The sequence below is a fragment of the Pygoscelis adeliae genome, unplaced genomic scaffold, assembly GCF_000699105.1.
Source record: "Pygoscelis adeliae isolate BGI_AS28 unplaced genomic scaffold, ASM69910v1 Scaffold244, whole genome shotgun sequence".
Lineage (NCBI taxonomy): Eukaryota > Metazoa > Chordata > Aves > Sphenisciformes > Spheniscidae > Pygoscelis > Pygoscelis adeliae.
Genome location: NW_008824648.1, coordinates 2,418,529 through 2,432,199, shown reverse-complemented (window position 1 = coordinate 2,432,199; position 13,671 = coordinate 2,418,529). Strand labels below are relative to the sequence as shown.

Sequence of the window (13,671 nt, the reverse complement as noted above, 5' to 3'; positions counted from 1 at the left end):
GCTTGCTGAAAGCAGAAAGGTTTGACCCTCTTTTCATGGATAAGCTCTGTTCTCATGTCCCCCAAAGCAAACACTCTGGTTAAGTGTCAGAAGTGAGCCAAAGGCTTGGTGACCAAATAGTCATATTCCTCTTTATTAGTTCAGGTTTCAATATGCACAAACAAAATCCTCCCACGCATACAATTCCACATGGAAGTGGTGTAACATATGCAACAAATAGGTGACTATATATCATGTTTCACCACAACTTAGTTTATTTAAAACAGATCTTATTGAGTCACATTTTAGTTTCATTTCCATGAAGAAAGCTTCAGCTATATAAGGTAAAGTGGTCTGTCCATTCAGAATGCATCACTTCCTTTTAAAAGCTGACAGGTTAAACTAGCTTCCTATGGTCTGGAGACATCAGACATTGCTTTATCCTCATTGCTTAATGTGTTTCTTCTGTGGAAGTATTGAAGATAAGTAGGGCCTTGAGTTCATATCAGTTATGGCCCGAAGGCTTCTGAGAGTATGATCTCTTCTCTTTGGCTGATGCCCATCTCTCAGCTGTTTCTAAACGCTTGTTGGACTCCCGTTCGACACCTTTCTGTTGCCTGCCACATATCTGAAATCAAGGAAGGATATGCTTAAGTAAGAGCAGATTTATGATGTCAGGATTTGTCTTGCATGTATGTTAGTACCTACCAGATATCTAATATCTTCCAAAAAGGTTCCCTCTCTAGTATATCTGTTGTCATTCTGCAGTGGTGTTTGCCAAGCTCCGTGCACAGTTCTCTAGGCTGCTGCTCTTCCTCCTCACCAGCACCACAACCTGGATTGTCTTCCGCTCACTCTCTGTAAAGAGGGAAAGAAAATGTTTCCTGTGGATTCTGTTGCAGGAAGAGCAAGTTTTGCAAAACAGTGCTCTCATCTTCTGCCCTTCTTTTTCCCAGGCTGACAACTAGCCAGCCAGATGATATCATAGTTGTGGGGTGAAAGTCATGCAGAGAACATTGAAAGAGAGTATATGAAGTATTATAGCAGCCAAAGCAGAGATGTATGTACACTGTACGTTTGTTTAAAGATTTCATTTTTGTTGGGGCAGTTTATCTAACATAAACTAAAGAACAAATAAGATTGCACACCCAAAACAGCATCTAAATTTCCTCTGCTCTCAAGATTCTCTTTATTCATACTTTCTCCAGAGCTTCCTAAATTTCAAAAGGAAAGAGACCTAAATGCAAATTTTGTTTATTGCTCCTTTTTCATTCTTAATTACATTCATAATGATGGGAATAAGTTGAAATTTAAATTGTATTGACTTTATTCATAGAAAAAGCCCATAGAAGTTGATGACAAATGTGCCGTTCATTACAATGATAATAATATGCAATCGCCCTGAAGATATTTATATTCTCCACCTGTTGGAAATCTGTTGACTTTAGTACTTTGATAAATGTTTAAATGAAAGAAATACTGAAGTGAGAAAGCTGTAGCATCCTAAAAGACATGATTAAAACATAATATATTTGTTGTCTAAAACTATATTACCATTGCTTACTTTGTGCCCTAAGTATTCTCTGCCAACACTGGTCAGGCTGGCCTGTTAGTTCCTGTCTAGAAAAGCAGTGAAGAGGTGCCTCCTTCTCTTCTTGCACAGTCTCCAGTCTCACAGTCTCTCGCAGGAGATCTCCAACTCGTTCTCTAGGAACAATGCAATTTTACCTCCCTGCACAAACTTTAATCAGCAGTCCACAAACAGCACGCTTTTGCCGAATAACTCTACCACACACAGTGGTAACCTCTACTAATAAATTTCTGTTTGCAGATCCCAACCACAAATTGTATTGCCAAACAGTTCGCGATCCAGTATTGTCGGTAATAATTTCGTGTGTAAGTAGTGCTTGCTGACCCTGTACGAGACTGGGCTGTCGGCATATTACTCACAGGACATTTACATGGTTGTCAACTCTCCCTCCTCCTGACGAATCACACCCAGGCAGATCGGTGGGAGAGAGGACGTACTGTCCCACCCATTTTATAGAAGGGAAATTGAAGCACAAAGACATGTAACTTAACAATAACAGAGCTGGAAATAGTCCAGATGTTACATGCTTCAGTCTTGAGTCTAAAGGACAAGAAGACTTCATTAAGATTCTTATTCCTATCATTCCATCACCAATGTGCAAGGTTCATGTACCCAGACTACAATAAGCTGTAAGATGTAGCATGCTTCTCACAAATACCAGTGTGCTTTTTGGAAAGAGAAAATTTAGTTTATGCATTTCCCCTTGATTTTTGAGAGGATTGCTATAGTTGAATTTGTACCTGAGCAACTCTGGATTCACAGTTGCCTTCTATGAAGTGAAGACATCAATCAGTCTAACAATGAGTTCAGTTCATCTAGCTCATCTCTATTTGATAAAAAAAAATGAAGCGTAAGTTTTTCTCTCTTCAGAGATTTTTTACATTCTTTGGTGTGTATAACATGACAAAAAAACATTTGACCAAAATGTTATGATGAGTACTTTTTAAAAAGAGCCAATTCTGCTCATTTGTAGTCAAAGCACTGCTTGTAGGTCACAACAAATTTGTTGCTCAAGACTTTTCCAAAATGTTTCTGAAATCTGTAGTCATTCATCATTAAGCAGCTAGCGACTGAGACCAAAAGGTTTGTATGAGAGCTCCATAAGGAATGCTTGCACATACACATTTGATTTTTTTTCTGAATTCTTAAATGAACTATAATGAGAAAGTAAACGTTAATATGGTCTGATCTACAAAAATCAGTTAAATTTTGTTAGCGGTCCTGTAATTTGACCCCAAACTCTGCATTTGTGAGAGGAGATGAATAACTAACAAAACATTTGGGTACTAACTTTTTTTAACATAGGCTAAAAAATGGCAAGCCAAATTGCTAGTCTGAGATCTTTTGACCAGTAACTACTGGAGTCTTGCTGGGTCACTGTGTTATTCGGTTAGGATGGATGGGACTGCTAACTTCAGAAATTAGCCTGCTAATTAGTTCCGTGATGGCCATTTCAGTGTAGGAAGTCATTTAATGCTTGGCAGGATATTGTTATGATATGTGCAAGCCTTTTAGTTTCACAGTTACAAACATCACACAAATATATGGCATCTTGATGCTATGATACAAATTCTTCTCTGTAAATTTGCTATAAACACTGTTTATAGCAGTGTCACCGGTTTGTCTCATCTTACAGCTTCCTTAAAAGAAACAAAATCAAAGCAGACAGAGCATGCTCTTTAGGATGTTGAAGTGATGCTACGTTCTCACTGTGTTCCCTTAACCACCCAAAAGGGAAGACGTTATTTTCTGCCTTTGTCTGCCCAAACAAAAGAACGTATCTTCAGCAAGGACTTACTTTGAGTTTAATTTTGTCCAGAATTGGAAATGCAGTTGGCTTTAAGTATTTTAGTTCTTAGCACTCTCTACTATGAATTCTGTTCTAGCTAAACTTCTTTCTTGAAAAAGAAAATAAACTGAAATATAAGTCAATCTTGCAGTTCAGACGATAGATAGGATTTCTACTACCTAAGATTTTGCTTAGCAGTCCTTGAGGTCAACTTCAAATTAGCGTCCACAAAAAAGTACTGAGGAAGGCTGAAACTATCACTTCCCTTTTAGCGCCTTTCTATGATATTTCTACATTGCATGCTTCCACATGCAGTAGCATTTTAGTTAAGTTAGAGTGAACTTGTGAAACTAATCTCTTGATCCCCCACCAAGTGATTTGGATCTTATTACAGAGCAGTTCTGCAGCATGAGAACTGTGTTCCCTTAGGGGGGAAAACATCCTAAAGAGGATGTTTTGCTTTACAAGTTCACCTAATGTTCTGCAACCACTTAAGAATGGCTAGTCTACAAGGCTAGTTGGGAGTCCTGAAGCACATGCAGCATGGATATTGGATCCTCAGCACTGTTGTTCATCCCATGCTCTAGGTCTTGCTAGTGCACACGTAGTTTTCTAGCACTCTAGCCCAGAGTAGAAGACATTCATTTCTCATGTGAAATGCTTTAGCAAACAGGAGGTTCAAACATTTATGTTTTACTAAGGGACTTTATGGTTCAGATTATAGCAGTCCTCTTCAAATCATAGCCTCCCCCTTTCAAGAGAGGAGGAACAGACACATAAGAATAACAGGGTTTTTTTAATGATTTTTAACATCCATAATACAAACAATAAGTTAAACACAGTAGAAATAATTAAATAAAGCTTGAGGTTCCAGCCCTCATACAAATAATTCAAATCTATAAAACAAAGACAAGTTTAAAAATAAAACCAGCATAAGTCTTGGGGAAAAAAAGAAGTAGTTTCCATATAATATCAGTTAAATGAATGGAAATAAAGTTCTGACTTCTGACATCTGCAGCATTCAATGGGTGCCGAGTCCTTAAATCCTCTCCTGGGTGCATAGGTACATGTAGAGGGATTGCACAATCAGACTTTTTAGGGGACCCAGACACCTTCAGATGTGACCTGGAAGTCCAGTCAAGTTTCCAGTTTGCCTTCTTGCAGCACAGTTCTTAAGTGGAATGCATTAAGAGTTCGTAATGCTGAGACAGCTACAGGTGCCGTCCTTAAGATACTGCTATAAACCCAACATATAGTAATGAACCCTGTACACCAAGCATTGCCTCAGTCTAAGTAGACTTTGGTCCTTCTTCACACATTAGTGATAATAATGCCGATGCAGTTTCTTTCACTTTCTGATGCAAAGCCTGATCACCCTCTCAGTACTGGTCTTAACAGGTTAAGTTTCTAGGACTTGAATCTTAGCGTTGTTCAGTGTGATGAGGAAAGATTTTAGACTCAGGCCATGTATAAAATGCATACTTGAGTTAAATAAGTTAAAGCTTTACCAATACTTCCAGACCAAATGCTGGTTCATAAGTGGACAGGTAAGTCGATATGCATAGTATCATGCATGGGAATACTCATTTAAATGTTAAATATTTTAGCTTCCCATGGAGTGGTTTTCAGGTAATTCAGGGCAGTAAGATAATATATCAACCATCTGTCTACCTCAGGAACACTGATGTGAGTGGCAGACCACACAAGGATTTAAAAGGAAAGCCCCTCACGACATTCAGGACTTTAGTGTCCTGGCATCAGTATAGGCTTAGTCTTGTTCATCTGAGTCCAGATGTAGGAAAAAAGGTCACTTTGGTTCAGGGAGAAAACGACTCTTGGTGGCTACCGCATTCATATTGGAGTCAATCCAGTTAAGGTATTTAGTAACTCTGGTGTAAACGCCAGGCTTGTTTTCTTTTGCACAGCCATCTCCCCAGCTGACGACCCCATAAAGCGTCATCCTGCCATTGTGCTCACAGACCATGGGGCCACCGGAATCTCCCTGACAATGGAAAGAGAACATATTAGGCCATTTTCTGCAGATGGAGCCTTTAGAACAAGGAGCCTGTGATTATTGTTTTTCTAGAGTGAAACAAGCTAGTAAATACCTATGAGCCAAAGTTTTGCTTTTTGAGAACACTGCATAGATGGAACAGAAGGCTCAGCATCTGTTGTGACGTGAACACCGTCTGTAAGGTAAGGAGTTCTCTAGTTCCCCCCTAGCAGGGCACAGAGAGAATAGCTACCTTGTACACAACACTACACCCTAGGTTTATAATCACAGATATTAGGCTAGTGATATAAGGTCAAAGCCAACGTGCCCAATTTTCATCACAGAATCAATTGTCTCCCTGTCCATAAGGTACTTTTACACTTAAGGACAACACTTGTTCTTTTTAGTGGCTCATATGGCAGCTCTGCTTAATGAAATTGCAGGGAAGCAAATCTAGTTTTGAGGAATCTGTGGAGGGGCTCAGTGCCCCCTGGTAGTTCACCTTTTATCCCTTTGCAGAGCTATAGTTAATGTTAAGAAAGCGCAAGCAGAGATTGGAATAGCTGCTGTATTACTCCGATACATATCTACCAGCCATTGCTTGAATAGATTCTAAGTAAGGCCTTGAGGAATAACAATAGCTAAAGATACTGCACTTCTTGCTCCTCCAAAAGAGGGTTTGGACTGGGGTAACACCTAACTCTAGGTCCCAACCTTCTTCCATATGTTTGGCCACACTACAGGTCAACTCCACTGGATGTACTAAATTCCTGCTACATAAAGAGACTCTTGACTAGTAGAATTACAAGATGCCACCAGCTGATCCATATAGTGTACATGCATTTAAAACAGCTTAGAAGATAAAACAAACCAGTTTTACCTTGCATGCATCAGTCATCCACGTGGGATCTCCAGCACAGACCATGTTGTCAGTAACTCTGATACTGTCATAGTATTCATATTTGCATTTTGTCTGTGATATTAAGTTTACAGTGGCTGACATCAGTCTTTGAGCATAGTAAATGTCATCTGCAAACAAAAGATTATTTAACTATTTTCACCATCCAAGAAAAAAACAAAACACTTTCAGCACTTAAAAGAAATTAGCATAACTATTCCAGTTCTGATTTGAGGCTCTTATTTCCAGCTATGCAGTATTGGTTTACTTTTACTGTTAATGAATAAGTTTTAGAGAAAAACAAGTGTTCCAAATGCAAACTATAAAGCTTGGTTTTTAGAGAGGAAGAGTTTGATAGTTTTTGAAGGAAGTTCTGCACAAATGCAATCCTTTGTTAATCCTCCAACACAGCTTTAATTTTTTCTACTCCTCACCACATCAGGAAAGAAGAAATTGCTGTTTTACATCTTGGCTTATTTTGTATGATTGACAAGTGTGAGAAGCATCAGATAGGAAATGCCATGGACAACTAGAGAAAATGATAGCAAAGATCATCTTTGAGAGATGCACATGGAGTACATAAACAGAAAGGAATCTTTTAATCCTTTGCAGATCATGGTATAAAAAACATCCAGTTCCCACACTGTGCAAGTACAACTTTGGAAAGAGAAGTCATTCACTTACAAAAATCTTGTTTGCCGTAGCCAGATATTTCACAGCGGGTATTGTCTCGCAAGTAAAGGTTCTTCTCTGGCAAGCAGACTGTTCTGACATATTTGGATTCTACTGCACACTGTCCAGAAGTTGTTCTTATCCTTATCAAAGCTAAGAAATGAGTCAGAAAAGATACAGTTAGATTTATAAAGCAAGTTTTTGCCCTCAGGTTCTTTGAGAATAGGAGTATTGGGTACAGTTAATAGGAATAGTTGCAATTATATTTAGTTCTGGTTACATATGGTTCCTCTCATTGCTTTTGGAATGACACTGCATCATTTAGTAACAGCAAAATTAATTTCCCAGCCCTAAAATTGGCAAACATTCCAACCTGAACTTCCTTCATGGAAGGATAGGGGGTGATAGCTCAGGGAAGATTCCTCTGCAAGTGTATCTTCAGATGTTTTAAAACCTCAACCTCCTGCCTGGCTGTAGAGGGTGGCACCTGCTGCCCTGCTGAAGAGGGGGCAGTTTATAGTGTACTTCTCACCAGAAGGGCTTATGAAGCTATTCTTTGAGTCTTTTTCCTTTTTTTTTTAGCAGGAATTTGGAATGGGTGGTAGACTTTTAAGTGTCAAGTGCAAGAGTGGCAAGTTTGTTCCGTGCGAGTTGCAAAAAACCCATCTCTGACTTTGTTGGTTTAGGGATAGGCTTGTGAAAGCCAGAGAGACTTAGGAAAGTCTGGATTAATTCAGGAAAACTTTCAGCTAATGTGGTACCCGATATAGCATTCCGCTACTATATGATGAAACCTGCTGTGCGTGCATTTTTTCATCATTTACTATACATACAGTGTGATCTCTGTAGACATAGAATAATGTAATCTCTACCCCACAAAATTCTGGGCCTACTATACTCAAGGCAGAGCAACCATACTGCATGTGTATAGGACGTCCTGCCCCATTCTGAACAGCTAGACCCGGTGCGCATGCATTTCTGCTGACAGGCAGCCCCCTCCAGTTGGGAAGATGGTAAGAATAAAATGCTGCCACCAGTGCTTATGGAAAAGCCATGCCTTGTACAGGTCAAGAGGTAAGACAGGCTTATAGTTGACTGTATGCCAGGTAACGCATCTGACACGTGCCACAAACCAAATTTATACACGTGGAAAAATCTTGCTCAGCGCAGGCCTAGTTCTCAGAAGCACCTAGTTCCTGTTCCCCTTCATCTCATCTCTGGTTCTACTTTTTTTTTAGAAGATGATGCCACAATTATGTAGCCTTCAGCTATTCCTCAGTGTTTTAAAGGCTCGTATTAAGATGACACTTACCAATATCATTCTCATTGCCACCTGTGTCATCTGTAAAGTCAGGGTGAGAGATGATGTCATCGACCATGAATACTTGTTCCTTATCATCAGTAACATTCAGTACGGACTTCCCAAGGAAGACCTTGTAGATGGATTTGTCTTGGGGTTTTTCGGTCCTGAGTGAGAGTAAAGAGAATCGTGAAGCCTACTGGTTTCTGAGAGTGAGGTCAACAGTTTAGATCAACAGTTTAGATCAAGTCCCAGTTCTGTTTTGTGTTTACTTTAATGCTGACAAGCACAATTTAGTCAGCTTTGAAAGTTGGTCTAGTATTCTAAAGGAAAGCATCCTGATTTTCCATTTGAAGGGATTTAGACATTCAGGCATTTTGAAATGCACACCTAGCTAGCTGCTACTAATGCCAAGCACGGGCCATGAGAGTCCCCTGCAGGATGACAGGAGGATCAGCTTTCCACAGGAAAAACAAAACACACCCATAAATGTATAGCTCAACAGCTCATGACCTTTCAGTACAACTTTTAAGTTTTGGGAACAGCTAAGGTAAAATGAAACTCTAGCTCAAATTTAGGCTAGAGTTGTTTAAAGTGCATAATCCACCAAAATGTTTGCATCTTGCTAGCTCATTCTGCTAGACTTGGACTCCCAGAGGCTTAATGTTTACAGCTGCTCTTCTTGTTTGGCTCCATCAAAAGAACATTCTTACTACAGTACATTTTGAAGGGTTGCTCAGTGAGCATCGCGCAAAGGAATCAGTTGAAGAAAGTTGCAAACAGGAAAGATGCAGAACTGCAAACTTACAGAGTATTAAAACAGTGTGCTGCTGTAAGTACCCAGCAAGGGTCAATGAGGCTGCCACCGCACAAAAAATGGTCGATGCCCCTTATGTTTTGGAAGATACCAGCTACCCAAGGCTGAGACTCAACCTCTGCCTGGCTTCCACCAACAATCTTGAAGTACTTGCTGATGCTCCTTTGACCACATGCACGCCCTATGAGAGGAGAAATTTTGTTCAGATTGTTCTTACAACTAAGCACCAACCTTGTGCTATTAAAAAAAACCAAAACAAAACAACAGTTGTCTTGAAACTAATGTTACTTACCACACTTCTCTATGTTGCAGGGTGTTTCTTGAATGGCGAATCCCTTTCTGGTGTAACACCAGGGCCTGTTCCTTCCATTTGGGTTTCTAGAAGATAAAGGAAGTGTTCTTTTCATAAAGACTTAAAGTATCTTAGAATTCTAACTGTTCTGAACAGGCCAAAAGTGTTCTGTTGCAACATATACCAGAGAAAATACTTAACGACTATTACTGTTGCATACTGGGAATTTTGCAGTACGACCAGCTTCAGTGGTGAGAACTCTAGACACTTCAGAGTCACATTCCAAATATTTTTAGTCAAAATTCATCTCCGTAATATTCTGGTTTGGTTTGTATTTTTTGTTTTTAAAAAGCATGTGCCATCACTTGAGGCACTTACGGGGCTGTGACAATAGGAGTCATCCCAGGAAGAGTGATGCTTTTCTTACCTGCAATAGTTGTGTTTGCCCAGTCCAAGCTGCAAAGCGTTCTTCAAGTGAGCATGGTAATGACCCCTCCTGACTACTGAGGGAAGGTCCCATAGCAGACATTTGTCTTCTGTTGCAACTCCTCTGTAGTCCTCCCCATTGTCAGTATAGCATACGCTCTCAGTGTCTGAGAAAATAAATATTTTGTTAGCAGTGTGTTCTTGTTTATAGCCGTTCTGAGACAGAAATAATCTGTATGGATCCTTCTAATGAGAAAAAAGTTCGTGCATTACACTTGAAAACAGATGATGCAAGATCTGGACTGATTATATATTCTTACTAAATTTGTTCTATATGAATTTTGAGCATCAAGTGTCTTATGCTTTAAAGCATGCCTATTGCTTCTTTAATAGTTTCAGTGTACTTCACAACATAATCAGTTCTTCTTCTGCTTCTGAACACTTCCAAACAAGTTCACTTTTTTCCCCTCCAAACTAAAACATTTATGAGGAGGTAGGCAATATTAGTGAGGCAGGGACAAAAAAAAAATCGGAGATCCTGATTTTGCACCAATATTTAGCTGTTTCTCCTCACTTAGGTCTGTTAGTATAAAGCGCTACAGGATATCCAGTCACGTGCTTATGGGTAATACTTTCACTTGGCATTTCATATTAATGATTTACCTATCTTTTTAGATCTTTTCAATCAACGTAGTTAGTGTTAAGGAAGATAGATACTCTACCTAGTTCACAGTGAGTCCCACTGTATCCTTCTGGGCATATGCAACGATTAATTCCGCTAAAGAGGTAATAGGTAATGCAGGTTCCTCCATTCAAACAATGGCATTCTGCAAGTAAAAGACATCACTAATTAAGAGGCAAAGCATTTGAATGGTGAAGTGAAATGTAGCTGCAAGCTAAGTTTTAGGTGTTTAAGTATCATTAAGAGTCTTTCTTCTTGTATGAAGATGTAAGTGCAGGTTAACAAGTTCTTTTTAGGTTCAAGTAGAACAGGCAGATACTTACCCTTGTGATGTGATCTGTGTTTATGTGGCAGCTTGTAGTGCTTCTTGCTATAAACCTAAGGGAAAAGAAAAAAGGATTTTAAGCAAAGTTTCTTTTGTGTGGTGTGATTACCTTTTATGGGCCCAAGCTCTGTTCCCTACTGCATACCTTCAACAGTTTAGGTTTTTTGCATGTAGTTAACCAGCTGAACCTGCTCTGTGGAATCTGGATGTGAATGATAAGTGGAACTCTACCTGAGCAAAAGCAGAATGGGGAATAAAAGCTCACCAAACCAAACCCAAACACGCACCCCACACAAAAAAACCTCAGGAAAACTCCACCAATCTGGTCCACTGCATCAGGCCAACATTGCAGTCATTTCTGCTAAAGGACCTATGCAGCTCTGAATGGTCAGTGTCCCTAAAACAGGGAAGGGAACTTCTCCCTCTCCACCTCTCAGCCACTAAGCAGTGCAGTAAAGATGCAGTATTCCCCAGCTGCCTCTGTCATTTTGATGACCTTGGTGCTTCACGTTTGGGCCATGGAATAAAAGCCAGTAGATTTATACAACAATAGATTCTTGCCCTGTACTTCAGGTCCTGCCTCTGCTTTGCAGGCTGGATACTTCTTTCTCCATGGAATTAAATAAGATCAGGCTTTTAGTGTACTTTTCCCAGAGGTCAAGTGAGCTCGCCTGAGCTAAAACAAGTAACAGTAACAATATAATTCCGTAATGTTTGTGAATGGCTCTGCTGGTTGATATCAAACTGTCGTATGAGTTGATAGTCAAAAATATTCAAGTTCATATCTGTTGCTTGTTTTTTAGCATCACACTTTCAAGTAGGGGAGGTGGAAATTTAGTCAAGGCCCAATATCCACCTCCATCAAAGACCAGTGAGCTCTTGGTACCCAGTGTCCAGGTCTAAATTGCATTAAGAGAAAAACAGAAAAAGCTAGATTTCTGGGTTATTGCACAATGGCTTCGCTATTTGAATGCTAGCAGACATCTTAGGGTGGAGCAGAATCAGAAGAAAAACCAAAGGGTTCAAAAATATGTTTCTTGGAGGTATATGTGCAGCAGATGTATGTGTACATGCAAAGGCAAAGAGGAGAATTCAAGTCAAAAGCCTACTACACTGTCCAAAGCAGAAGTACAATCAAACCCAGAAGTGGTTCCACGTGAACCTCCCCACCATTAATTTCAAAACTTACAGAATCTAGTCCCATGACAAGTGTGCCCAGAGTTACTGTGAGGACGATGAGTAACTTCATGTTGTCAATTAACCTCTCGCTTCGTTCCTCTTCTATCTGTATTATTTTGACTCTAAAAATAAAAGAGGAACTTAGTGTCATGTTGTAGCTTGCAGCATCAGCTTTCTTCTTTCTATTGTCTTCAGTTGGTTTCAGAATAAGTCACAACACAATTGACAAAAGAATTAAGCATTGACTTGCTGTGGAATATCTGCTTATTACTTCCATGAATTAAATTAGAGGTTATTGTTTGAAGCTTTTTTGGTACATTTAGCAATACAACCAGATTTTTCTAGAGTTTAAATGAAGCAGAGAAAGGGAAATTGGAAAAATCCATGCTAGTTTCTGCAGCATGGACTAACACAGAAATCAGGACATGTATTTAGTTGCTGTCCAGCTGTTTGTACCTATTTAACTGATTATTACTACCTCACAACAAAAGCACTGAACATTCACATTTAGGGCATGAAAGGGAAAGCTCCTTTTTTTCGTTTCCTCTATAGCTGCTGACTGCATCTTGTTGATGCTAGGCACTTACATAAGCCTGGCCACTCCACTGAGTGCCTCTGACCACTGCAAACTCTTCAAAGGCTGGTTGTGATGTTACCTCACTTATTTACAGTATTGGAGAGGCTTGCAACATATTCTGTCTTGATTTCTTATATGCAGCTGGATCTTGTAGCCAAGCATGCATAGCAATCTTCCCAAGAGTGACTGCTAAAAAACTAGCTTTTAAAAACGATGGGGGAAGAGAGCTATAAAGTACCAATATGTCTTTTTTTTTTTAAATTGCAATGCAAGTCATGGGATTGTTTTTTTTTTTTTTAAAGTGCCCTCAGTTCTAGAAAACTGGAAAACTTGTTTTTTAAAAGATTCCATGGGAATCTTAGTTATATTTACCTCAGCAAGCAGTGCAATGCAGTAGGAGAGGGTATGCAGAACTGAGTTGGTGCTGAAGACCCGCTCCGCGTTGTATCTGCTTCAGAGGTTTCTACACTGGACTAGTTCTAGTTTGGTCCTGCAGACTGAATGCCTGCTGATATTTTGAGTGCATCTTCCAGTTTGCTTTTATTCAGAAGAAACGCAGTGCAAGTACTCTAAAGCCATTCAGTGGTGTGAACAAAAATTTGGGGTATAGGGAAGGTCACTGGATTCATTTGAAAACAAGCTGACAGGATCCAAAGCAAAATGCTCACATAGATGCACCCTTCACTTGTAAGCAGGTTTCATAATGCAAGGAAGCAAATCATGCCTCGGGTACTTGGACGTGCACACTTTTCAGATTCAGTTGTGACTTCAGCAGATACATTTTCCCTTAAACCTTATCCATATTAAGGTAATTATTTTTAGCATATTTGGCAGCTGCGCGGGTAGTTTGCCATTTGTTACCATAATTAGCTTCTCAGGCCCAACCTTAGCATCACAGATAGCAGCACTGCCGATTTCTTGCAAAAACTATGGTACCCTGTAGGGCGTAGAACAGATCTTCCCCACCGCTGAAACACCGCATGACATCAGATCTTACTTGTTTTAATTTAAAGAGCAACCGCTTAATCCTGTTCGACTCATACCCGGCGGTTTCGCCCTTAAACCCTAATTCGGTTTTAAAGGCACGGCACTTACCAGCGCAGGAGCCCCGCGGAGCGGCCGCTGTCCGTGCCGGGCGGGCGCAGGGGGAG

The 13,671-nt window shown here is 39.9% G+C and overlaps 1 protein-coding gene across 1 annotated transcript; it reads right to left on the bottom strand.

The window, feature by feature from the left end:
• Nucleotides 1-4,136: 4,136 nt before the first annotated feature.
• Nucleotides 4,137-12,013, bottom strand: PLAU (plasminogen activator, urokinase). The gene is made up of 10 exons (XM_009322456.1): nucleotides 11,954-12,013; nucleotides 10,763-10,817; nucleotides 10,480-10,584; nucleotides 9,759-9,924; nucleotides 9,332-9,417; nucleotides 9,031-9,220; nucleotides 8,235-8,389; nucleotides 6,935-7,075; nucleotides 6,233-6,381; nucleotides 4,137-5,361 (listed from the first exon to the last, which is right to left on the bottom strand). Exons 1-10 carry the CDS (start codon nucleotides 12,011-12,013, stop codon nucleotides 5,167-5,169), a joined length of 1,302 nt encoding a protein of 433 aa, XP_009320731.1. The 3' UTR covers nucleotides 4,137-5,166.
• Nucleotides 12,014-13,671: the final 1,658 nt, after the last annotated feature.

What these genes read in the sequence shown, in the direction of transcription:
- PLAU (XM_009322456.1), bottom strand. Translation starts at nt 12,013, where the DNA reads ATGAAGTTACTCATCGTCCTCACAGTAACTCTGGGCACACTTGTCATG. An exon ending in TGGGACTCACTGTGAACTAG is followed by an intron (nt 9,925 to 10,479) that starts GTAGAGTATCTA and finishes TTATTTTCTCAG; the next exon opens with ACACTGAGAGCGTATGCTAT. An exon ending in TGGCAATGAGAATGATATTG is followed by an intron (nt 7,076 to 8,234) that starts GTAAGTGTCATC and finishes CTCATTTCTTAG; the next exon opens with CTTTGATAAGGATAAGAACA.